Raw genomic sequence first — 25,209 nt, 5'->3', positions numbered from 1 at the left:
CAGGACTAATGCCTTGCAGCCAGCCGCCAAGTATAGAACATGAAACACATGATGAAACATGCAATTAAGAGCTTCTGTGCTGGTGAGGAGCGGAGTGGGGAGACCGCTGGTTACATATTTCCTCGCTGATTAATGGAGGAGGACCAGGGAGGGCGGGGGTTAGTCAACCCGCCAGGAGTGTTGGGAGTGTTGGGTAACGAGGCACGGTGGCAGATTTATGTCCCACCCCCTTCCAGCCATCTCATGTGCCCATGACGAAGTGCCCCCCAGTCCCCCATCCCATCTCCTTGAAATGTCATTACATGTTCGCGTGGCGCAGGCTCGCAGAGATGGAATGAAGATGGGCATTAATGCTAATGAGAATTGGGCTTTAGCCCTTTGTCTCGTGTCCCAGTAGCTCTTTCCATCTTTCCCTCGCCCCAGTCCATATCCTACATCCCATACCGCTTCGTCTCTCACCTGTCCACACAAACTAATTCGCTTTTCCTTTCAAAAGGAGAACCCAATCCACGGTACCTTGCAGCTTTTTTTTTTTTTTTACAACAAATTGTACCCTCTAGACAGGCACCATGATGTCCAATATGTACCACTTGTTATTTCTTCGACCAGACTCGTATTTCATTCGTGTGGGTCAGTGTGTCTGAGAGTGTGTGCGTGCGTGCGTGCGTGTGTGTGTGTGTGTGTCTGAAACGCACACTCTCAGATACTTCGAGAGAGATTTACCTTGAGTCTGTCTTTGGGCAGAGCCTGGGCTCCTTTCATGATGACCTCCTGAACCCTCTCCACTGACAGGTCACTCCCAGCCTGCTCCAGACGCTGACTGAAGAAGCCGATCACCTGGAGGTCACACGAGAGGAAACAACCATTTACAATACATAACCAATACTTCTTACAGACCGGATTTGTAACGCGAGTACAAAATATGACTATGCTTTTTGGTTTCCGTCAGTATTTTAAGAAAGATTAACATTTGGAAACGTGTTGAAATATGCTGAATTACTTTCAGTTACAGAGGGGGGAGGAGTAGCAGCCCCCCCCCCTATATAACGGAAAGGGAAACACTGTGGTTATCATGGCACATAATTCAGAGTTTAAACACCATTATTTTTTGTTGTTGAGTATTTACGGTTCTTTTAAATCATATATCATTGTAAGATTGTTAAAATATTTGTATATGTTTTGTGATAATTGAAAAAATAAATATATCATCTTTCATACATCTATATATCCTTCTTTATCATATTCCTTCAGTTCCTTAAACAAATCTCAGCGATGGCCACATTGGACTCTGGCCTAAATCTTTCACCGTTCTATTCCGCTCGTGTCTCTAAAAACCACGGGACCTCATGTCAGCTCGATCTCACTGAGGTTTTATCTCCTTGTTCTGTCATGAAGCTCTTTGACTCTTCTAATCCTGCTGTTTGGAGCTGTCACATTGATATTGCAGTAGCCACACCCTATATGATGACACAGAGCGCAATGCGCAGATCTAAGTTAGAACAAAGTGACATCATGCTACATATAGACGGCTTCAGCCCTGTAAATAAAGGAAAAGTGGTTGCATGTTCCACCCTGTTAGCGACACTACATGTCAACATGACGACACTTTAACGTCAAAACCAGATGTCTTATTTTGAGCCCACTCAGTTGAGACTACTTTTGCATCAACACGATGCGTTTATGGGATGTCATGTGTCCTAGCAACAGTAAGTTGCTCAGAAAATGTGTCTATAGTGCACAGGGAGACAGAGCTACTTACAGAACACTTTACATGCAAGCTACATAACAATCAGGATTTTTGCAAATAAGTGGAGAAAAGTGAATGAAAAGGCTTTGAAGCTGCTTACATTCTGCTTTTAAAGATGGTCAGGCTGCACACCATGCTACACACTGAAGCTCGGCCAATTCTGCTTTAGGCTACAGACTCAGAACATGCAGTACATACATGCATACATACATAGAGCATTTCAGATTACAAATCCTCCATATGGGTCTGAGCATGTTTCATCTTACTTAAAATAAGCACTTCACTGGAATTCTAATGATCTGATGTCTTCTGGGTTTTAAGCCCAAACAGGAGATCTAGGCACCAGCGCATCCACTGCTGCGCCGGGCTCTATCCCGCTGAGATGTTTAATATTTGTTAATTAAAAAACTCTAGGTAATACTGATTCTTTTTCATGCTTTTTATTCTGTCGAGCCAACATTAAAAAGCACATCTACAGGCATACATTGCTCTTCTCATGTTTGAGGGATGCTTGAGAGAATTCAAACACACTGTAGCCTATATGAGCACAGTGTGTGTGTGTGTGTGTACATCTTTCTAATACTAATCTCTTCATTAACTCTGAAGGCCTCCCATATGGGGTTAATTTAGAGGAGCAAAGCTGCCCCTCACCCTGAATCTCACAGCTCACACACAAGGATTTGCGAGTGCAGCGAAGGCTTCGAAGGAGGATAGCCTCAGGGAGGCTGACTGAACTGAGGGAATCCAGATAGCATGCTCCCCTCATACAGTACTTATGGATAACAGCAAAGCCCATGGCAATGTATGCAGCAACCCCCTTCCTTCAACCATACGTACTCAAGCACACCAAAGCTTCCCTTCCTCCCTCTGTATGACTAATACAGGCGTGAATGACAGCTTTCTCTCGCTCCCTTCCTTCCTCCCTCAAAGACCAAACACTCTCGATGAATATTTGACGTGGAGCCTCTTGACACAAGGGGACTGATTAATTCATCAATACTACTTAAACTCACAGAGCTCCGCTGTGGAGTGCGACTGCACACTGTTACACATGCAGTTCACATATGTTCCAGGACGGCTGGGCCTTTTAAAGAAACTTTCCCTGCAGACGGGGAAGGACATTGAGAGAAATTCTGCGCAACCTTGATCCGTGGAATATTTACCAGGTGCGAACGTCTATTCACGTGCTCTTCATCAGAGATTTCAGACACCATGACATCTTATGATTCTGATATGTGGACGTGGGTATTGGTAATTGTCGAGAACCCCCCTGACACAAGCATTGCGGGCCTAAAGCGAGCTTTAAAAAGATTACAGCTCGCTCCACACTGCTGCTGTTTTTCACTAATGAATGACGGTTGACCTAAAACCAGTTGATTTCGGTTTCGATAATGACTGATTAGTCCGCCTAAAATCAGACAAATGAAATGAAAGCAACATGTTAGTCAGACTGAAATGGTCAGTCAGACTAACAGTTAGAGGTTGCAGTTGTCCTTACATGTGTAGACCTCAGTCTTCAGAGTACTGCATTGCTTTCTTTATTCTATTTAATTGTTTGTTTTTCAACCAAAACATCAAGTCGAAGTCATGTGTCTGCGTAAACTTTGCAAATAAACCAGTTTCAGATTCTGGGTATGAATGAAGATCCAAATGTGGTCAAACAAACTGTCAGAGTGCCTTTTAGGTTTTGGGACAGGGACTTTATTTCGTCTTTCTGTCTAACTAAGAAAACAAAGGTGACTGACCGTGTCCAGGTTCTGCATGATGTCCTGGAAGGACGGGTGTGTCCTGAACTGCTCAAACAGCTCCCTCTTGTAGAGCAGCGCATACACCAGGTTAGGGTTGTGGTGGAGAGAACTGCACAGGCAAGAGTTGATGATCTCCAGCATCATGCGGATCACCTCCTCGATCACATTCAGGTCCTGGGCCTGGGGGAGAGGGAGGATGTAAAGGTTAATTGGTTTCCCCACTACACTGCTTTCACTTTTAATGGTGTTGCTTTTTTAATGATTTCCTCCTGATAGTTTGATCAGCAGGGGGGCACGGAGGGGAGGGAGAAACAGCAGGGGGTGTAACATGAAGGAGAGAAAGAGGAATGGAAGCTGCTGCAAAGTTGTCAGTCAAGGTCTTGGGTGAGGGGACAGATAGGTGACCTAGTAAGATCCGGTCATGTCACAGTATGTTTCCTCAGGAGGGGGAAGAAGACTGTAACTGGTGACAGGTGACAGTATGGGAAGAGAGAGGTGGGGGAGAAAAGTGTAAGAGGACTGACAGTATGCGTTATTTACAAAGTTCTTTCTGACAAAAGGAGGCGGGGTCAAAATTGAAGGACGAGGAAAAAAAACGGAAGACATTAGAAATACATATAATAGTTCTAAATGAAGCCATGAGGGTGAAGCTACTGCTGCTGCTTGCACCTGCTGTATCCTGCAACAGTGTGGTTAATGGACTAAAAAGGGTAATGGACTTTAGTTTGGAGAATACTTTTCTCGTCCTCCAACAACTAAAAGCACTTTTACACCACAGGTCACACCTACCCATCCACACGCCGTCTAAAGTGGCCATCTGTACCGACTCGTCCCATTCATTCGCCACCGCCCAAAGCAGCGGGAGCCACTTGGGGAGTAGTGTTTTTTTACACATATTGGACATGTGGCTGCAGGAGCTGGGGAAGGAAAACCTCAAACTTACCACTGAGCCACAGCCGCCCTGTGCACTGCTGGTTCAGGCTGTGCAGGACGAACCTTTCCTTTAAAGCATGCACTGAACTTTTATTTGCATTCGTGGACCACACCTCGAACGTCACTGATTCGACGGCCAATTCAATCTCGCAAACATTAATGCGCGTCTTTGGTCGAGAAACCAATGACAGTGAAAATGATTGTTATTCCTTTTTATCAAGAAATCCTTCAAATAACCCGTAACCATTTTTTAGTGCCCAGAGATCGGCTCAAAACATCACACACATTAGTTGCCCTTGAAGTTATTACTATAATACTTTTCACTTGTTGGTGCTAAGAAAACTTTTGTACCACCCAATGTAGCTTTGAAATCAGTAAACCTACAGCCCTTTGGTTGAGAGATTTGGTAAGTGACACAAAAATAACTAAGCAGTGAGGCAATCTAAAATCTAATCAGACTATCTGCTCCGTGTGGGGAACATGCAGTGTAAGAGCAGAGATTCTATCATGCATTGTTCTTGACTTACTGTGCTGACAACAATGTGTGCACACAGACAGACAGACAGGCGTACAGACAGACGCCAACATGACAAGATAACGTCCCATATGGCGTGTTTCATGGTGGCACAGAAAGGAAACAGCCCGAGAGAGCGTGGGAATATGAATGTTGAATCTTAAGAAGATAAAAAATAAACAACGCAGAAATGAATTGGGACATACAGAGAAGTTGTACGATATCCTGCAGTGTGACATCATTTACTGATGTTATTATAGATAAAAGCCAGAGATGATGCCTTCAGTTTCCAAACCAATCTGAAAATAAAAAAACAATGATTTATCTCATTACAAAAACACAGCCTGCCAACAAAATGGACTTACGGCACAATGGTTTGTTTCTTTCTTTCACCATAGAGAAATAGAATATTTGGGACTGTTTTTTAATTTTCCAATTCAATGTAAGAATATTTGGGAAAATGTGCCATCAGCTGCTCACAAACAGCTCTAATATGAGTACATCTACGCTGGGCCGAACAGAGCGAAACCAGCAACAACAACTTAGAAGGAGCCGAGACAAAAATGCAGACTAAGAGAACGCAAGAGTCAAGAACAGTGAAAGCAGCTTATCCTAATGCGATGGTGTACTAATGAAATAAGTCCAACAATAGAATAACCAACACTGTAACACACACGGCAAAGATTCGGTAACTGCTTTCAGTGCTGATCCTGCGTCTCTGTGATTAGCAGGAATAGCATGACCATGTCACACCGACCAGCTACGCGCCTGACAGTAAAGCTCTATTACAATGTACTGCACAGTGTGTTGTTAAACCAACACATGACTCAAACATCCCTTCAACTTTTTCTTTTCAGAATCCAGCCAAATCAGGACACGGAGACAAATACTGGGACCAGCTCCATTTTTATAGCAGCAGAATTTAATCAAGAGAATTTACCTGGAGTTAGCGGGAGGTAGGGCTGGGCCACATGGACCAAAACTTCCATCTCGATATTATTCCGCTGAATGGCGATACTCTATACGTCTCATATTAAGATATCAGGTGATCAAGTTCAGCATGTATATGAAAATAAACTACCTGTTTGTGAAATTAATTTTCTGCATTACACAATCATTTTTCGACTCTTTTTTTGAGTTCGGCTCAGAGAAGGAAAGAGAGAGGAGGAGCAGGGTGAAGAGGGAGAGACGGTGAGATGAGACATAGGTGACCTGGCAGCTATGGAGAAGCTGCGTATAATCTTATTTCAATGCAACATAAACTATATTGATATTAACGATGTTGTCTTACCCTATATGTTGATTGAAAATACTTCGATATATCTTTAAAAGTCAATATATCGCCCAGTTCTACGAGCGCCATGATCTCTGTACACGTTTCAATTTCAACTGTTGCATTATGTTTCCTGTTCACCAATATGTTCTTCTACACTTGTATTGATATCGTCAGTTTGCCGAACTACACAAAGCATTGTTTTATAGGCAAATATTCTCATTCCAGCGTCGTGCAGCTTCTTGCCTCAAAGAGCCCACGTCCCCTTTGACGGGGCTCGTCTCCCGCTGTGAGGTGCACATGTGAACGACCAGGTTCTCTCGATATTCTGAGGAGTGCACATTTACAGGAAGTCTTCTGATCAGCAAGTTTCCTCGAGGGGTTAAAAACCTGCGACCTTTTAGCAACTAAATAAAACAGTGAGCTCTTACATAAGTATTTAATCCCAGTAAAATACATCTGGTTAAAGTGCTAAGGAAACCAGTAGAATGTTAGTTTTCAGCATAATCTGTAATGTATGGATCCATAAATCAAAAGGGGGTTTATGACAAAACCTCCTCCGCACAATGAGAGTCATTTAAACCCTTTAACACTTGAACACATTTTGGCCTCTCGTTCTCCCCTGCGAGACTTATCCTTGAGGATTAATTTTCATGACGAACATCATTGTTCCAATGATGACCTGTTTTGACCAAGAATTTGCTAATACCGGCTAAGACCAGATTCAGAAAAACAGCGGCTCAGCGAGTCTGCGGCAGCCGGCTGATTGCGAGCTGAGATTCTGCCTCCAATCTGGGCGAACCATCTGTAAGAGAAATGCATGTGGTTGCGTTTTAGACTCCATCTCCTGTGCCCTGCTTCAGAAACAAGTCCTTATCTTAAACATAACCTCGCTGTGTGCTCACACAGAATAAACACACATGACAACAATCTGAGAGTAGGCAGGAGGGTGTCGGACGACTGTAAGTCACATATTTTTGATTCGCCCGTGAATCGTTTGAAGGATGTAATAATGCATTCATGTACAGACTGGTGGACAGAGATGTGTGGCGCTGTATCTAAAGGTAGGCAGCAGATTCAGCTCATAATGAGGATTGATTGTGCGTCTGGAAGCCGAGGTGGCTCTCGGGGCTCAACGAGACAGCCCAGCTAGACCTGCCCTCCTCTGTTCTGCTGTGGCAGGCCATAATTAGACTGAATACAGGGACAGATGTGGGAGACAACTGAGTCGGAGGAAGAGAGGGCGGAGAGACGAAGACAGGGACAGAAATGGAGGCGCGGGAGAGGAAAAGTGGAGCGTGAGCCGAGGGTGGTGGGGAAAGTGAATGCGATAAAGACAAAAGGAGGAAGAGGAAGGCAGGAGTAGGAGTGAGGGATGCCTAGTGTGTGTTTGTTATGTAGCTGTGCACCCAGCTTAATGAGATTAGCCTGGCAGGAAAAAAAAAAAAAGCCACACTAGGGAATTCAGGTCACATGAAAATAGGCTAGCTAGACGTCTGCCTGGCTCTGTGTGTATGTTTGTCAAGTGGATGAGATTAAGAGGTCCATGGTCTACTTGAAACCCAGACAGGATTTAAATATAATGGCTCCTCCTCCTCAACTTCCCACTCTGTTCTCCCGCACTTGTTTTTCCCCCCAAAATATGCGCCAGACATCCAGAAAACACCTGACATGCGTTTGTATGACTGCATGAAACCATCAGGGCTTTTTTTCCCCTTCTTCTTCCTCTCGCTACCTTTTCTCATTTTTTCCATCCCTCGCCTACTCTTCCTATGCCATGTGCCTTTTTTTTAATTTTTTCTCCAGCCTCCTGCTTTGTCATTTAGTCACAACCGCCGTTTAATATCTTCTCGCCACTCAGGAAAACGCAGGCCTCAGACACGAGCCGTGTCATTAGTCTCGCTGATCCTGTCCCATTTGACCAGTTCCACCGTTCACTCAAACCTCACAGGAAGCCTCTATTTGTGTGTGTGTGTGTGGGTGTGTTTTGATTATACTGCTAATACTTCAACATGCTGGGCTCAAATGTGTTATGTCTGCAGGTATGTTTGACCTTTGCTATCTGTCTGACAAGGAAAATTATAGTCTGCAGATGCAATCAGCGACTGGGAAGGACAGCGGCACTGCACTGTGTGTGTGTGTGTGTGTGTGTGTGTGTGTGTGTGTGTGTGTGTGTGTGTGTGTGTGTGTGTGTGTGTGTGTCTAGGCGTGCTATCATAGGCCCTGCATGTTTTTATATGAGTCTGTGTGTGTGTGTGTGTGTGTGGATAGAGTGTTTAGAGACACAGACATGCAAATCCCTGTAAAGTAGGAGCTGGCATCATTAACCCAATAGCTTAGTGATTCAGTGGCGACTCGGTGCATGCTGTTGCAGGGCAGACAAACCAGACGTATTAAGAAAGAGTTCTGACAAAGACAAGGGCAAGGAGATAAACGGAGACAGATACACACTGAGAGACAAAGAAAGAAAGAAGGAGACGTCAGGATGCGAAACGTTGAACAGAAAAACAAAAAGGAAAGTCGTTTCCGTTTGTGTCCATTGTGTAATCATAATGGACGGAAAAGAAAAGACGACAAAAAAGATGAAAGGAAAGCATTAAGAGACGATAAAGAGAGAGAGAGAGAAAAAAAAAGCACCACGTGGAGAGACAGAGAGGGTCAGACCGGCTGAGTAGCAGCAGTCTGCTCTGTCTTTTGGGAGTTTTTCAAATAGGTCATTGTCTGCCCTGCATTATGGTCCCACGACCATGTCATAATCACACCATTTTGAAGAGCCCAGGTCAGCCTCTTCTTCACCCCTAACATCCTTTGTTGCACTTGCATACCGAACAGAATGAAGCACGAGACGGTGAAGTACAGCTCCAGCAGATGCAGCCTGAGCCTTAAAGATTTGTTTAGGAAAAAAAACTACATTTAAGACTCGCTGCATCACTCTGTGTGCAGAGGGGGAAGTTTGACGTAGTCCGAGACAGACACTTTATTACGAGCGTACACGAGCACACTGCTTCTCTGAGACTTGGCCAGCACTAACAGGAGGAGGGCTGGAGGGGCGCAAGGAAGCGGTGATGTCTGCGATGACGTGAGTGATAAAGATAATAATAAAAAATAAAAGATGACGCCAACGGCCGCAACAGAGCTCTGGCGGAATAGGTGGGCAGTGCTAACTGATCTGCTGCTGGCTGCGCTCTGTTGTGTGCGGCGGCTTGATCAGAAAAAAAAAAAAAAAAGAGCGAGGCACAGCGGGGCTGCCCTAATTACCATTTGGAAGCAGACAATCATTAGGACCCCGGAACACCTGCCGCCTGCAGGGGTGGCTCTCCTGCTGCCCAAGAATGAGCACAGACAGACACAGAGAGAGACGGAGGAGAGAAGATGAGAGGGCTGACGGAAGCCCAGACGAACAAGTCAAAAAAAAAAAAAAAAAAAAAAAGTACGCCCAGCATCGTTTTCACAGCACAGGTGAGAAAAAAAAAGTATCAGAAGATAAGAGAGCATAAAAGGAGGTTAGTGAGTAAGTCAGCTCTCGGCAGGATACTGCGTTAATGAGTGGCACACAAGGGGGACAGACTTGATATAATGAGCTACCTAAAGAGTGGCATCAGTCTGAGAGAAGGTTACAATTTGTAAAACTCTATTTCTTGAAGGCCCCTTTTTTTTTTGGCTTTGTGTTAACTTTTAGAATGTTTAAGTCTTTAGACAGACTTAAACATTCAAACCTTGAGTTGGTTTCAGCTCGTGCAGGTGAAATGAATGACTTCACTCGACTCCATTCACTGCGGCTTGTTGCAAATGAATCTAAGAGGGCACTGAGGGTTGCACTGCGTCATGTCCTGGACGCAGGAATATCATTCAACAGGTCCAGTTTGATCCTTGAGTTTGAAAGCCTAAAAAAACAAAAAAAGAGTTGCATGCAACAGCACTGTCAAGAAGTTCACTGTGCACCTTTGTACTTAATCATTGTATCGACTAACATACTGTACATTTTATACTGCAGTATACTGTTCCAGGCGCTCAAGAGGCATGCTGTAACAGATGGGTGACATCACTCAGGCTTTGTCTGCGAGTATTTTTGCAAAGATGCTGCACTATTAAAACTTCACCGCACCATTTTGCTTTTGTTTGTACACACTGCAGACCAAGCACACGCTGCTAATTTGTAAAGGGCTATTGAAGAACATGAACAGCAGATTGTGTGAGGAAACATTTTGTTCGATTTATCTTTCATCCGTGCGATTGCGAGGTAAACAGCAGGAGTAGCATATCGGCTTTGCGTGCAGGCTTTGATGTTTTGATTAGAAAATGCAGAAACACAGAAACTTTTATGAGATCAAAAAGAAAAAAGAAAAGGAAACCCTAGTAGCAAGTGTCAGACAAAAAGAGGCTGAAGCTTGCGTTAGTAGCTCCCATCGTCTACACCTGTCTCGACAGGACGCTGACTGCAACCTCTGATTTCAGAGAAAGCGCGATGATAATGGACATCAGTCTTGAGGGGCGGATTGACTCCACATCAAAGGACTATCAGAAACGTGTCAGGATAATGTAACAATCACACTTCAATCAATCCAGTCCTGCTTTCAGACACCATTTCAAAGCGGAGACACTGATGTGCGTGTGATTTCACATGATCGTCGTCTCAGCCATCAGCAGCCAATCAACACAGCGGAATTACATATCGGTGCACGGCCAGATGATGAAACTGTCACATTTAACCATCTCACAGACTGAGAGCTATAAGATGAAACTGTTCTTCTTATACAGTGGAGCCACATGGAGGCCACGCACAACACATACATAGTCATTACATATAAAATATGCAGAGGACAGAAAGAACAAGAGAGGATGGAAAGTATAGAAAAACAGACTGAGAGGAAGAAATTATTTATAGCATATATATATATAAAAATAGATATCCCAAGCAATTTCCCAACAAGACCGACAACACGTAACATGTTGTCGGTCATGATAACCGAGAAGTACAGTAAGCGCTACATAAGTTGTACTGAACTCTCAGCGAGGGCCTCCATATAGCAGGATGCTGTAAAGATACAAAACTGTTTCCAAAAAAGTTTCATTTGATTTAAAATAGAAACAACACAACGCGTCAAATGTAGAAACTGAGAGATGTCATTGTTTTTGGAAAAACTTAAAATTTCATACTAGCAACATGCTACAATAAATGTTGGGACTTTTTTTAAAAATTATTATTATTTTTTTTTTTACAGAAGACTGGAAAAGTTGTGAAATGTGAAAAGAAACTAGGACTGAGTGTAAAAAGAGGAGTGTCTCAGAGAGGCTGGTTCTGTCCTGAGTGGTTATACGGGTGTGAAACTGCCATGCCTGCAGTCCAGACTTGCCACCCAATGAAAATGTTAGGAGCATTATGAAACATCAAATAAGACAAATGAAGGCCTGAGCTGTTGAGCAACTGAAACCCTACATCCAGCAAGAACTTCTTTTTTAAATGACTGAAATTGGTTTCCTCAGTTCCAAAAACACAATAAAGTTTGTCAAGAGAGAAAATGAAGCAATGGAGTGGAAAAATGACTCTGTCCCAACTTTTCTGAAAAGTATTGCTCACATCAAATTAAAAACAGGACATTTAATGTTTCAAAGAGAACGATGAACCTCTTTTAAACACTCAGATGAGGTGTTGTCTTTCTGCTATTTATCTGCATATATCAAATATGGGGGAGTCCCTTTTTAACAAATTGTTGAATTTATTATTATTATTATATATATTTTTTTTTTACATTTTACACAATCTCCCTTTCCACTACTTTTTTAAAGAAATGGGATTGTACATTATTTTGTTTAAAAGCATTGTAATTCAAGTTAAATTAAAGTGTTATAATTAAAGTGTTTAAAAAAACTCATGTATGTATCCTCTGCTCAGTGCCTCCAAAACTTACCATGCATCCTTTACAAACTGTAAAGCTCTGACTGTCCATTGTGAGTCTTACTCTCGGGTTCAATCAATGATCAATACGTTATTGGCAGATTCCATCAGCTATTTTCTCTTTATAAGCAAAGACACGACCTAAACATTCCTATCAAAGATTATTTATATTTTCTTAAAGTTGTGACCAAGATGCATCCAGAGAGAGGCCTTTTACGCTTCAGTCCATCTATAGCATGTCAATGGTTAATAGGTCGAACTCCACAGGACAGCTTGAAGGCCGTTTTAACCTGATAGTAAAACATAGTTCAAATAACAAACACACCTGAGGAAAGAAAAAAAAAAACAATGATTTGTACACCCACAAACACTCCAGAGACTGAACTTTAAAAAGACACTATTTCTTGTCTTCTGTGACGTTGATGGAAATTTGTGGATTTTGCAGAACATTTTTTGTATCTTAATGAGAGAGTTGTAAATTCCTTGAAGGAGGCCTGATGATAAACAGAAGGCATGATGTTTATTATCTGTTGATATATCCTCGGGCTCTGCTGTTTCCCTAAACAAGAAGAATGGTGCTACACAGCTAATGCATGCGTCTACAGTGGCTATTAAAAAGAGATCACAGATTGTGACTCAACCCGTGCGTATAAACACATAGACAGGGTGGTCCAACATGCTTCTGGCCCTGATGCTGTATATGTGTGTGCATGCGTGTGTGTGTGTGTGTGTGTGTGTGTGCTGGCAGTCTCTTCCCAGAAATGTGCAACAGTAAACAGACTAAGAGGCAAAGAAGTAACATTACCACTAACACTGGCTGGGAGCATAAACAGTGACACACAACACACCGCAAAGCAGCACAGCACATGCTACCTTCTTTACTGTGTGTGTGTGTGTGTGTGTGTGTGTGTGTGTGTGTGTGTGTGTGTGTGTGTGTTAGAGAGAGGGGGAGAGTGTACACACACACACACTGCATGTCAGTGAACATATCTCAAAGGGCAAGAAAAAAACATCTGCAATCAAAGGTGCAGAGGCTGCAGAGAGCAGCCCTTTGAGAGCTGCCCTGCTTGGACTGGGAGCCTCTGGTGTGTCCCCCTGGGGGCTCAAGGGGCCCCGACCCTTCACTCTTTCTTCCCTGACACTAACCAGACACAGCAGCACAAACACACACAAGGATGAGAGCGTGTGGGTTCTGTGTGTGTGTGTGTGTGTGTGTGTGTGTGTGTGTGTATATGGGGGAAAGACAGAGACCGAGAGGCAGACATAAAGAGGGAGGGGGGGAGAGATGGGGGGGGGGGGGGGGCATTTACACATAACCAGAAAGCAGCCAACTTTAACACACAGCTCAAAGCATTTGACGACGTCTTTTTCATATCCTCCTCTCGGTTTCTCCCTTGTAAAGAGAGCAATTACATGTCCAGGACAATCCCACATAAAACAAACATTAGTTCTCTCTCCAGAGCCAGACTCCAAAGCCAAATTACATTGGTTCCAGATGCCCATCACACACCCACCCTCGCTCCAGAGGCCCCCCCCCCCCCCCTCTCATCTCATCTCCTCTCCTCCTCCTCCTCCTGCTTGTTGCCCCTGTTTCTATTGTTCTTCCGCCCTCCTCATGTTTAACTCTTCTTCATCTGTCCCAATAGATCGCTAAACCTCTTTCCTTCTCAAGTTAAAGCTGAGGGTTTGTGAATAACAACAAGCTGTTTTCGATTACACTTCAAGTGGAGTAGAAGAGTAGGGCCAGAGATGGAGAGAACTAAAGAGTTAGCATAAGAACGTTTAAAGATGCCGTATGAGATCAGTATAACTAACCAGGCATGACAAGCTATGCATTTTATTTATGTACATTTTAGCTTAAAGTTAGTGGAAGGAATCTTTAACTTGATATGAAACCGACTGATGGGTTTGTTTGCATCAGTATTATCAGAGAAGTTTGATTATTTCTAAATGAATGCATTTTAACATCTGCAATCACAGCCATCAGACGACTTACATCACACTGAAAAAAACATCTGGGAAATTATCCACAGCAAAAATTCTCGACGAATGATATGTTTGACAGTATCATAAAATGAGATTTTTGTTTTTAAAATAACAGGCTGGGCACCACGGAGTCTGGTGGTTATGTTGCGTACCCCCACGTATGGAGGCAACCGACCTCTGGCTCCTTTCCCGCATTTCATTCTCCACTCCCTCATCTCGGTTTTCTTACTCTCCTTCTTCTGTCCCGTCAATAAATGTAGAACAGCTTTGTCCACAGGAGGTGGCAGAGTCTACAAGAAATGGAAAGTTCCGTTTCAAACATGGACTCAGAGATGTCACCCACTGGTTTCTGAAGCGCACTTTTGAAACCCAAAAATGGCAGCCGCCATATTGAGAATGCTATTTCGATCAAACGTTCAGTCAACACACTAATGGTCAAAGAGGTGCAGCTGAGGTGGGTCTTAAGCCTCCTGACGATCAGCGACAGTCCTCCAGTTTGTAGTCAGTCCAGTCCCGCCCTTAACTGAGCATTGTACTCTAATCCTTCATAAAAACCAAACAGATGAGTTACAACGACAAAAACCAATCCCTGTTCTGTGTGTCCATATAAGACATGACCGTATGATGCCGATGTAGCAATAAGCAGAGCCCAAACTTGAAGCTTCAAAGAAAGACTGAGAATACGATGCTTGAGAAGGACTGGCTTGAGCGCAGTTGCTCGAAATGAGGAGAAAGCTGCTGATGGTGACAAAACGGGCAGAATGCAAATCTCTGCACGCGTGCACATGTTCAGAACGCAAACTAAACCATTTGTTCCTTTTCATCAAAAAGTGTCAAAAGTGCAACAAGCGGATTTTTTGCCATGAGGTGAAGCTGCTGGGACGCTTTTAGACATGGGAACCAATGTCACTTTGAGTTAGTGTAGTCTAAGCTCAAAGATAACAGCGGTATCACTAAAGTTGACCAGCCCCGTCTTTAAAGTCTATGACCCAGACTGGATGTCAGACATTTTTCTAGGAAATATTTCTGCTTTTAAAATTCCCATGAAATAATCTTACTGGAAATCTTCCTTTTGCCCTTGAGTTATAAACAGACACTTAAAGGCAGGAATGTTGTTGAGTAGTAGCATGAGGCCTCTCATTGTGCGTGTAATTGTCATTGCTGCTGTCATAACTTTGATTATATGCACTAATAAAATCAGATTCAATCAGATTCACCGCAATGTAAAGCTCTCTTTACGTTCCGTCCTTTTCCATGTTCAAACATATATATAGGGTGGGTTAATGCATGTTTGTAAATAACGCCGAGCATTAAAATAAGCCCTGAAGGCAGGAAGCATCAAAACATAGATGGATAATTGCGTTTCCCATGTTTATGTGGGTGTGTACCTTTGTACGCGTGCATGGATGTCTGTTCATAAGAGGCCTCATCAGACAGTCTTCTACACGCTTGAAGGAGCGCTCAAATACACTCACGTTTCCCCAACACCTTCGGGCATCTATGGGGGCCCCTAATACAACTCCGTCCCGCCCGCTCACACACAAATATGTTAATGCACACACACACACACTTATTCTGACCCATGCAAATCTAATAAGACAGCCAGACTGAGATGTATAGAGGCGACCCTAAAGGCAAAGATGAATGAATAAAGATATCATTATTTATCATAATAGTCAACAGAGTTCACTTATTAGACGGGCGTGGCAACTATTTAGATCGATACATACGTGAGTGAGGAAAACATCATGATGAATTTATTGGATTAGGCTCCGCCAGTGACTCACTGCAGCGCTACTGTTAAGATTTCAATTTCAGATTAACACTGATGATTCAGAGAATTTCAATATTACTTTGCCGTCACTGTGAGTGACGTTCAAATGTTCTCTCTCTTTTTCTTTTTTTTATACGCTCAATACTTTCATCAAATATTATTCAACATGTGGAGACTCTATTGCAGAACAAATTAAACGTGTGGGACGTGAGCTGCAAAAGTAATGAGCAGGAGACAAAAGGCTGGAGCAGACAGAGCTGCAGACTGCTACCCTGCAGCAACGGCCCTTAAATCTGATGCTTTCCACCACGCTGAATATGCAAAACGGCATCAAACTGTGCAAGATATCCCAGCGAGTACCGGAACTGGTCCACAAAACGGCTGCCGGAAGCATGAAGGGGGAGTTGTAGAAGGTAGATGCAAGTGTGGAAGACCATATCACTGTGCATTTATTAAAGCTATATCAAAGAATGTTAACAACAGCTGATAAATGCAAATAGTTCAATGCAAATAAAAAAACCATTTTGAAACGTGGTGATTTAAAATCTAAGAAGATCAGAATCTCGATATGTACAAACATTTTCCCACCCCGAGTGTCGAACTTTAAAGGAAGAACAACCTTTTGATTTGTGTTGATTTTGGTGCCCCTTGTGGACTACCGCCTCACTTTTAAAAATCAGTACGTTTCATAACCAGCTCATTACTTCTCACAGGAGCTTTAGATTGTAATCTTACACAAACTTAACAGACACAAACACCTCGCCGCACTTCTGTTCCTTATCCAAGTAGACATAATTAGAAAAATACTGCCACTTAAAATAATAATAATCTGAGCACAGACAGACAGACAGACAGACAGTGAGATACAGAGAGAGCGAGAGAGCGAGAGAGTGAGAGAGTGAGAGAGAGAGAGAGAGAGAGAGAGAGAGAGAGAGAGAGAGAGAGAGAGAGAGAGAGAGAGAGAGAGAGTGTTACTCACATAGTCGGGCAGGGCTTCGTTGTCTCCTTGTCTGCCTCTCAGAGACTGTGTTGCCTGCTCCAAAACCTTGTTGTGCTTTTTGGAAAGCAAAGCAAATAAACTGCAGGGGAAACAAAGAGAAGGGGGGAAAGAAATCAGAGCAGCAACAGCAGAGAAGTGATTCATTCCTTCGGAAACCAAAGAGAACGTAAATGCACACTTTCTATACCGCAAATATTGGCCAGTAATAAATGTGCTGTGAATATTATTTTAAAAAAGCTCCTTAGCTCAGTTTTAATGTCAAGAGAACCTTTGTACACACATGTATGAAACAAGGTCGTCCTGTTTTGATTTCTAAATGAGGCTTTACAAAAATCATTAACAACAATTAGTCTTAAAATAACTAAATAATCAAGAAGTTGGCAGAAGAAACTTTTAGAAATGAGACTCAAATCTTAATCATGACTTTTCTACAGCTTTTCCGTACATTTCCAGTACGTATGCTTCTACTGACGCTCAGTCTGCCACTTGACCTGCTGGTTGGCTGACTGACTTCATGCTTATTGTATGATGATGTATATAAATATATATGTATGTGTGTGTGTGTGTGTACGGTTGTCTGGCTGTGATTGCATGATTGCATGTGATGGCTGGCCACAGACGTACATTCAGAGTCCTAGAGTATGCTTGAGCGACCTTGAGTAGCTATAGGGTGAGTCGATACACACACACACACACACACACACACACACACACACACACACACACACACACACACACACACACACACACACACACACACACACACACACACACACACACACACACACACACACACACACACACACACACACACACACACACACACACACACACACACACACACACACACACACACACACACACACACACACGCACCGTATATACGGCACAGTGTTGACGTCACGGTGAGCTGATTCGCTCAGCGTGCTTGCTTGCTTGTGCAGCAGCAAAACACTTTATTATAATTCTTTGTTTGGCTTTGAGAAATACCTGTGCAAAAAAATAACTTGTAGTCATGCGGTCTACTTTTTTGATCCTGAAAACAGAAACAGCTACGAATTGTGATTGGTTGTCAAATTATGGAATATGTTCCCCATGTAAAGCCCTTTTCTTCTCTCATCGACTACACACTCCTCTTTTGATGCTTTTATTTCTTATATATTGCTGTTTCTTATTATGATTATCAGTGACCTTCTTTTTAATTAAAACTTTTTAAATTACTCGCCCCCCCCCTCCCCCCCAGGGTGATGAATGTTTAATGTGCATTTCAATCAAGGGAAAAAAAAAAAAAAAAAAAAAAGCGGAATAAATTCGCTTCAAAGACAGCAAAGGGCTGGGGAAAGTCAGCTAAGCCTCTTAGAGCTACACCTGTCCATCTGTTAGCACCTCAAAACACACACGTCGAGTCTCTCAGCATCGGTTATCTGAGCTAATTGGCCCAATGATAGCTGAATGGAGTTCTCTGAGCAGCTATGAGGAGGGCCTCTTGTTATCTACAGACCCCTAATGTCAAAAGTCCCAGTAGACATGACTGCTTAATGGGACCTGTTGTCGTATCTAGTCCACTTTTCTTTTTTCTTTTTTTTTTCTTCTCAGTTGAGAGACCACCAACCAAGTTCCACCTGGGACGACTGCGGACATAAAAGCAGCCTGTGACTGGTTGTTCTGTCACATCATTCAGGTAGGTCAAGGCGCTGATGGACACGGCTGAGGAAACGGCGAAAACACACAGATTTCCACACTGCCGTCCTAATCCCGAAATCAGTTATGACTGATTCATGACACATGTGGTCCAGCCTGACACAATGATCATGTCTCTGCTGCCTGAAAGGATTCCTTCAGTATCTGGACACACACAGTGCATGGATGCCAGACCTCTCTGTTGAGACGCTTGTATGTCTGAAGTGACATGCATGTGTGTTAACATCTATTTTAATGTTGGAAAACATTTCTGCTCTATTTAATGTTTTTATTAGAATTCTGCTCAAGATTTAGGAACAACTCTGACATTTAGAAAAAAAAAAAGTGGATTTGAATATCAAACACCTTTGTTGGTATATAATACATGAAGGCATTTTACTGATGCTGACGTCCTAAAACATTAGTCCTGTTCTTGGAATTCATGAATACGCTCCTATTCTGTGTGCTGCTTTGAATAATTTTTCATAAAGTAATTGCATAAACACCTTGGCAAAAAGTTAACTATGGATTTTTTTATTTTATTATTACTGTTGTTTTTTTGTTTTTGTTTCTGCATGTACTTCTGAATTTTCTGGGCAGAAAAAAAAGTAGTAGTCAAACAAAAGACGAAACAATAAAGGGTCTTCTCCAACAATGGTAAATATGTCAAAGAGAGAGTGAGACATTTGAAATGACTGAAAGCAAAAACTTATCATGCACGAGGATTTTCCAATTACGGAAGAATGTTCCGGAACTTTTTGCTTAGACAGTCCAGCTAACCCAAACACTAAAGTTACATCTCGTTGGCGAGGAAACTGCTTTGCCTGAGTAAAGTGTTCACATAGCGCATTAGCTACTGGCTTAGTGACAAGTGTTGGAGAGCCAAAAACCCTCTCAGTGAAAACGTGGAAAGAGGAAATAATGGTGGCAGCAGTGATCATGTGAGACGATGCTTGAAAAATGACACGTCTGAGTAGTAATGGTGCTGTTTGAGTTTAGCTTTAATGGATTGTTTCAGCACATCAATGTAATCATGTTGTAACCAATTTCTGTTGTGTAAATATATTATTGAGAGAGAGACAGAGAGAGACAGAGAGACAGAGAGACAGAGAGACAGAGAGACAGAGAGAGAGAGAGAGAGAGAGAGACAACATGCGGGAAAGGAACCTGGGCCGGCTGCCTAGCGGACCACAGCTTCCGTGAATGTAGGGCGCACACCAACCACCGACATCCCCTGTTTTTCTTCTTGCCTGTTTTTCTACTCGTCTGTTATTGGAAATTGGATTAACAGAAGCCAATAAAGTCTAACTATTATTTCAAATGAATTTAAAGGACACTTAGAGGACAGGTGTTTGAAGAAATAATTCTCATAATATTTTTTGGGTACAAATCTCCAAGATCCACCTTCTGAACTGTACAATCTTTCCGGATAAATATGTGAGCGCAGGACTGTGGTGAGAACAAACGAGGTGTTTTCACCATGAGCTCGGGAAACACTCCGTCTGCACACATCCCAATAATCAGTGGATGAGGAGACGTGTGAGGATGTGCGGTCGGCAGCAGAGACTCTTGATATTGAAGGCAACAACAAACGAGGGAGGAACAATGCAGCCCAAAGATAGAGCAGAGAGGACGGATAGGAAATAATAAGTAAAGATGAGTGTGGTGGAAGTGAGGGAAAATCAAAACCTTTTCTGGCTGTAAATAAGACAACAACTCTCTGTGAGAGTCAATTAAAGGAGCACAGTTCAGCTCTGCCTGGCAGACAGTTGGAAATTCCTGGCAGGAAATTCCCATCATCTCAAGCAGCCAAGCTCAGACCAGCCTGGGCCATCACACTCATCATCATTATCATTATCGTCAGACATGGAGTCAGATGCTCTACATCTCGACAGACGTGTACGCATTCACAGACAGTGTTCCTCCCTGACTCAAAACAGCACAGAGTCACAGATACGGAGGGAGACACAGGCGGGGAGATAAGAGGAGCCTTGAGTGTGCGTGGATGTGTGCACGTGTTCACGGAAGGAAACATTTCTTCCTGTGCGCCTGGAGTCCACAACAGACAAGAATGACTCGTTTGTGTTTGTGTGTGTGTGTGTGTGTGTGTGTGTGTGTATGTGCGTGTGTGTGTGAGAGAGTGTGTGGTTTGGACTTTGTCCACTCACGTCTTGCATCTCTTACGAGCTACAACATTTCCCTCTCTTACTTCACGTTACATAAAGTTTGTTCCTACGCAAGCACAACACTCGGCAGAAGTTTCATGTGACCACAACATTTAATGTGATTCAATATGAATCAGTGCGTCTGTGAGTGAGTTATACTCTCCACCCTGCTGTTTGGGCAATCTCCCTCTGTTTTGTTTCTTTTGTTGTCGTTGCGTCACACGGACAGAGACAGAAGAGCTTAAGTTCACACCAGAGAGCAGGACGGGTTTTCTTTTAAAACTACACGAGGATAAAACAGAAACTCCTCTGTGAGGAGCCAAAGCAGAGAGAGAGAGAGAGAGAGAGAGAGAGAGAAAAACGGCAAACAAAGCTGAGAGGGTTTTTTTTACCAAGTGGATTAAAACACACATGACAGACTTGTGAGTGTGTTTAGATTTTAATAATGTAACTAAGTCATTAAAGTAGATCACTTTTTCATCTGAGAAGTTTTGCAAAAAATAAGATTAGTTTTTTGATCAGAGAACAGAACAATGCTGAAACTTGTTTTTCATCATCAGACGTTTTGATATTGATCTCATTCAGTATAGAAAGATTCATACGTTTAGGTGAAGATATTATGTCTTGTGTAAAGCACTTTGAGTTGCCTTGTCGTTAAAATGTGCTTTGCCTTGAGATAATATTTGATCGTTTTCAAAAGGATAAATGGACTACGGGTCCAGGAATAGACTGCATAGAAAATGGATTAATGATGGAAGAAGTTCACCAGTAACATATTCTATTAGAGGCGACAGAAGCGTAGTGTTACACGCGCCTCATGTACGGAGGTTATAGTCGTCCAAGCGGGCAGCCCAGGTTCAATTCCAACCTGTAGCTGCTTTCCCCCACGTCATTCCCCAACCTCTCTCTTTCTCCCGGATTTTTCACACTATTCATTGTTCTATCTCAAAATAAAGGCACAAAAAGCACAAATACATTTCAAACATCCTACACACTAAAGCTCCTCCTGAATTCTTACCCCTACTTTTACCAGGCATTTGTGCTGCGTCCTCACCTGATGATGCGCTGGGCAGCGTACTGGTGGAGACAACGAAACTGGGCCGACATGTTGGCGAGTGCAGCTAGACAGTTGGTGTGGAGGTACTTATCCTAGGGAGGAATCACAAACCGGACGTTAGTTTAATGTGGCCTGTTGCAAAAACAGTGTGTGTAAATATACTATACGTTTAAATTACCCTCGTCCTCGTCATGTTAAACTGGATGGTGCGGATGACCACCAAGATGAGCAAACTGCCGAGTGAGATCTCTGTCAACGACCTCTCTGTGTACCACGGGACGTTTTTCAACACCTGAAATGAAACAGTGAGGTCGTTAAAATTCAGGGGAAAAAAAGCATCACTACACAGATAATGCAAGAAGAGAAGGGAGGAGTGGACATACCTGGATTACAAACATTATATTATATATATTATATATATATTGTATACTCACCACCTCGTGGATGGAGCGGTTAAAGGAGTCGTCCTCGGTGAGGATGAGGAGGATAATGAGGGCCATGTAGACATGATGAGAATTTCTGTCCTCCACGTGATAAAGGATCTCGAGGATTGGTAACACCTGGGAGGTAGAGTGGGAGAGAAGGAGGAAGGGCTCAGAGCGTTTGTGAGGAGAAATTACCTTCATTAAATCCTCGTTATGAGATTTCAGACATGATGTGGCTCCCTTATTGATCCACCATCGCGTGTGTTTGTCTAAAGCTAAAATTAGCCGTGTCCATGACAGTTTGGGTTTCTTGTCTTTGAGGAGAATGCTGCCTTTTAAATTCCTGACTCCTCGATTTAGGCTTTCAGTAATTACCAATGAATGCGCTTTTGTTATTTTGCTGGCTTTGACTACAGAGTCATTTTTTTGATGTTGGAGATGATTTTATATCATGAAATTCGTTTTAAGACGGGGATTTTTGTTGAAGTTTAATCAATCAACTAGCTTTAAAAATTAAAAATAAAAAAAATAAAAAAAACAGACTTGTACTACATAAAACCAAAAACAACACACTGGAAAAACAGCACTAAAGATGGCGGCTGAGCAAGCAGAATTTGACATAATCATGGCTGCTCCACTATCTTTGCAGACAGATGTTGCATTTAAATGCATGCAGAGCAGATGGCAAACATGGTCGACTAATGACAACAGTGTGCAAAAGACTTAATTCCAGGAATCAGACTGTCAGGAGTGCAGGCAGTTAGTAACTAGCGTGGTGAGCGATGAGCACGCTGTGTTGCAGTGTTAGCTCATTACGCTGTCGTGCCGCGGTGCTTTATTACTCTGCAGACGAAGTAGCGAGACTCATTAGTAGCCCCCCTACATAATAAGCACAATCCAGATCAGCTAATGATGTTTTATTATAGCAGCTATAGATAGGAAGTGACACAGGAAGGTCATTCTGATAGCAGACGTAAAGGGATTTAACCGACAGGCAGTTGAAAAATATGATTGATATGATGAGAATGCAAGTTGTAAAAGATGACTGTTCATTAAAGTCTGCATCCTGAACATGTTTGCCTTTTAACCAAATGAGTAGTTTTCTTTTGCAATTAGTTTAAAATACACTCTCTCAAGTCCCTTTTTGAACCGGAATCGAAGCCTAAACACGTAATCAACTCTTTTACTCTTACTTCTACTGCTTTCCAATCAGCTATTTCTTTTAATCAAACTATTATTAAGAGTCTCATTGTGACAGTCTCGCACACTTATATGATTCCAGCTGACACGCTGAGCTTCAGAGTGATTTTCATTCACTAAATGCCTCGGTACATTCATTCTGCCATACAGAATAACTGGCACCGTCCCACATGGACAGAATAGCACCAGCTGCCACTGCATGCATCCTTGCTGATTACTGAGCCGTAGCATTGGTACTAGATGAAAGGATTTCATGGCTGTACCCATGTGTGCACGGACAGACTGCATAATGTGTTTTGTTAGGGATTACTCAATCACGCTTTGATTCAATTTTAACAGCATTGTTCGCTGTTTTTTTCTTTTCTTTTTTTTTCTCCCACCGTCTGAAAAAATAATAATAAAAAAACAGAATGAGACAGGGATAAGGAACAAGTGTGAATTTGAGTCCCCTCGCTCGGTTTTCATCTTGGTCTCACCCACCAGATTGTCCATGTCCGTTCTGGAGAGCATGTATGTCCTCATGTTGGCGTTCTGATGAAGGAGGGTGTACAGTAGTAGTGTTGCCTGGTCAGAGCGCTGCTGCTCGCACAGCGCCGTGTACAGACTGTTAAAATTAATCTGGAAAGCGTGAGGTTGCTCCACGGGAAGCGACGATGTGTCTAAATGGGCAGAGGAGAAAATAATCAGTATTTTTGGATTTCATGCCTTTAGTACCCTCTGATGCATGACAAACGTGAGTCAAATAGCAACGATTTAAAGGAGACATATATGCTACCTTGTGTGTTCCTGAAACAAGTGATAGCTTGGCGGTAGGGGTTGGGCCAGTCGGGTCCATCTGTCAGATTGGCAAGCACGAGCAGTAACAGAAGGCTCTGATTGGACAAAGGTAACGGGTTGTGCTCCTGGTCTATCCCGGCTTTGCTGCCAGCTCCACCCAAAGTGAAAACACTCCACAGTCCACCTGGAAAAAGACACACATTTTATTTAAAACGATGCATCATGATATCTGATTAACTGAAGGACATCAAATGCCCTTAAAAGGCACGATTGCTGTATTTATTCACTGCCATTTGATGTCAGTTTCCCCGCCCATTAATCTTCATCTCTTGACTTCTTTTCTCGCCCGTCTGACATCATCTTTGCCGTCGGCTTCTTTGTCCCACTATCAACTTCTTTTTCGGCCAATTCACTTCCGTTCTCATCACACTCATGTACTGTATGTGTAAAGTGTTAAGAGGTGACGCAGTGATTCAAATTGGCATGTAGATCTGTTGAGAATGCAATATCTTTTTTTTATGAGAAGATCAATATATGGTACAAGCAATTTAATATTTGTATCAAGAGTCAGGGCTGCGATATATTGCCATATCGATTTATTACGTTCCACATCCAGGAAACCGTTCAATTACACGTCGAGCAGTTACAGATCAATATTATTGTTTCAGGTTGTATTTAGAGATTATTTATAAATATTTACTCCTGGTTGAATTAACTTGCACTTCGTCTTCTATTGCTCTATTGCTTCAGCTTGTTGCCATTGTTTATCTGCTGTTTATTGTGACGCAGTCTATGAAGTGTTTTTGGGCTTAAGACAGCTGCCTACCAATAGCTTAGCGGTTATGTCATGCACCCCATGTGCAGAGGCTATAGTTCTCTTCGCAGCGGTTGTGGGTTCGAATCCGACCTCAGCCCTTTGCTGCCCATCATCTCAAACTTTCCTGTCGCTCTTCATCTGTCCTATCAAATAAAGGCAGAATGGCCAAAAGATAAAACACAAGCACAATGACTGCAGCTTTACTCGGCGCAACGGA

General features: G+C 42.7%; 1 protein-coding gene across 2 annotated transcripts in view; it reads right to left on the bottom strand.

The window, feature by feature from the left end:
* The window catches only part of dym (dymeclin), a 55,021-nt gene that overhangs the window by 9,929 nt on the left and 19,883 nt on the right, over positions 1-25,209 (bottom strand). For both annotated transcript variants that reach the window (XM_079365092.1, XM_079365091.1), the window contains exons 9-16: positions 24,174-24,359; positions 23,879-24,057; positions 22,208-22,333; positions 21,952-22,065; positions 21,771-21,865; positions 16,851-16,950; positions 3,493-3,675; positions 724-837 (exon numbers count right to left, since the gene is read on the bottom strand). In XM_079365092.1, coding sequence (XP_079221218.1) covers positions 724-837; positions 3,493-3,675; positions 16,851-16,950; positions 21,771-21,865; positions 21,952-22,065; positions 22,208-22,333; positions 23,879-24,057; positions 24,174-24,359 — 1,097 coding nt within the window. The remainder of the gene's footprint in view (positions 1-723; positions 838-3,492; positions 3,676-16,850; positions 16,951-21,770; positions 21,866-21,951; positions 22,066-22,207; positions 22,334-23,878; positions 24,058-24,173; positions 24,360-25,209) is intronic.

This window comes from Symphodus melops, assembly GCF_947650265.1.
Source record: "Symphodus melops genome assembly, chromosome: 16".
Taxonomy (NCBI): Eukaryota; Metazoa; Chordata; class Actinopteri; order Labriformes; family Labridae; genus Symphodus; species Symphodus melops.
Note: the sequence above shows the minus strand (reverse complement) of the source record. Positions and strands in the feature narration are given on the sequence as shown.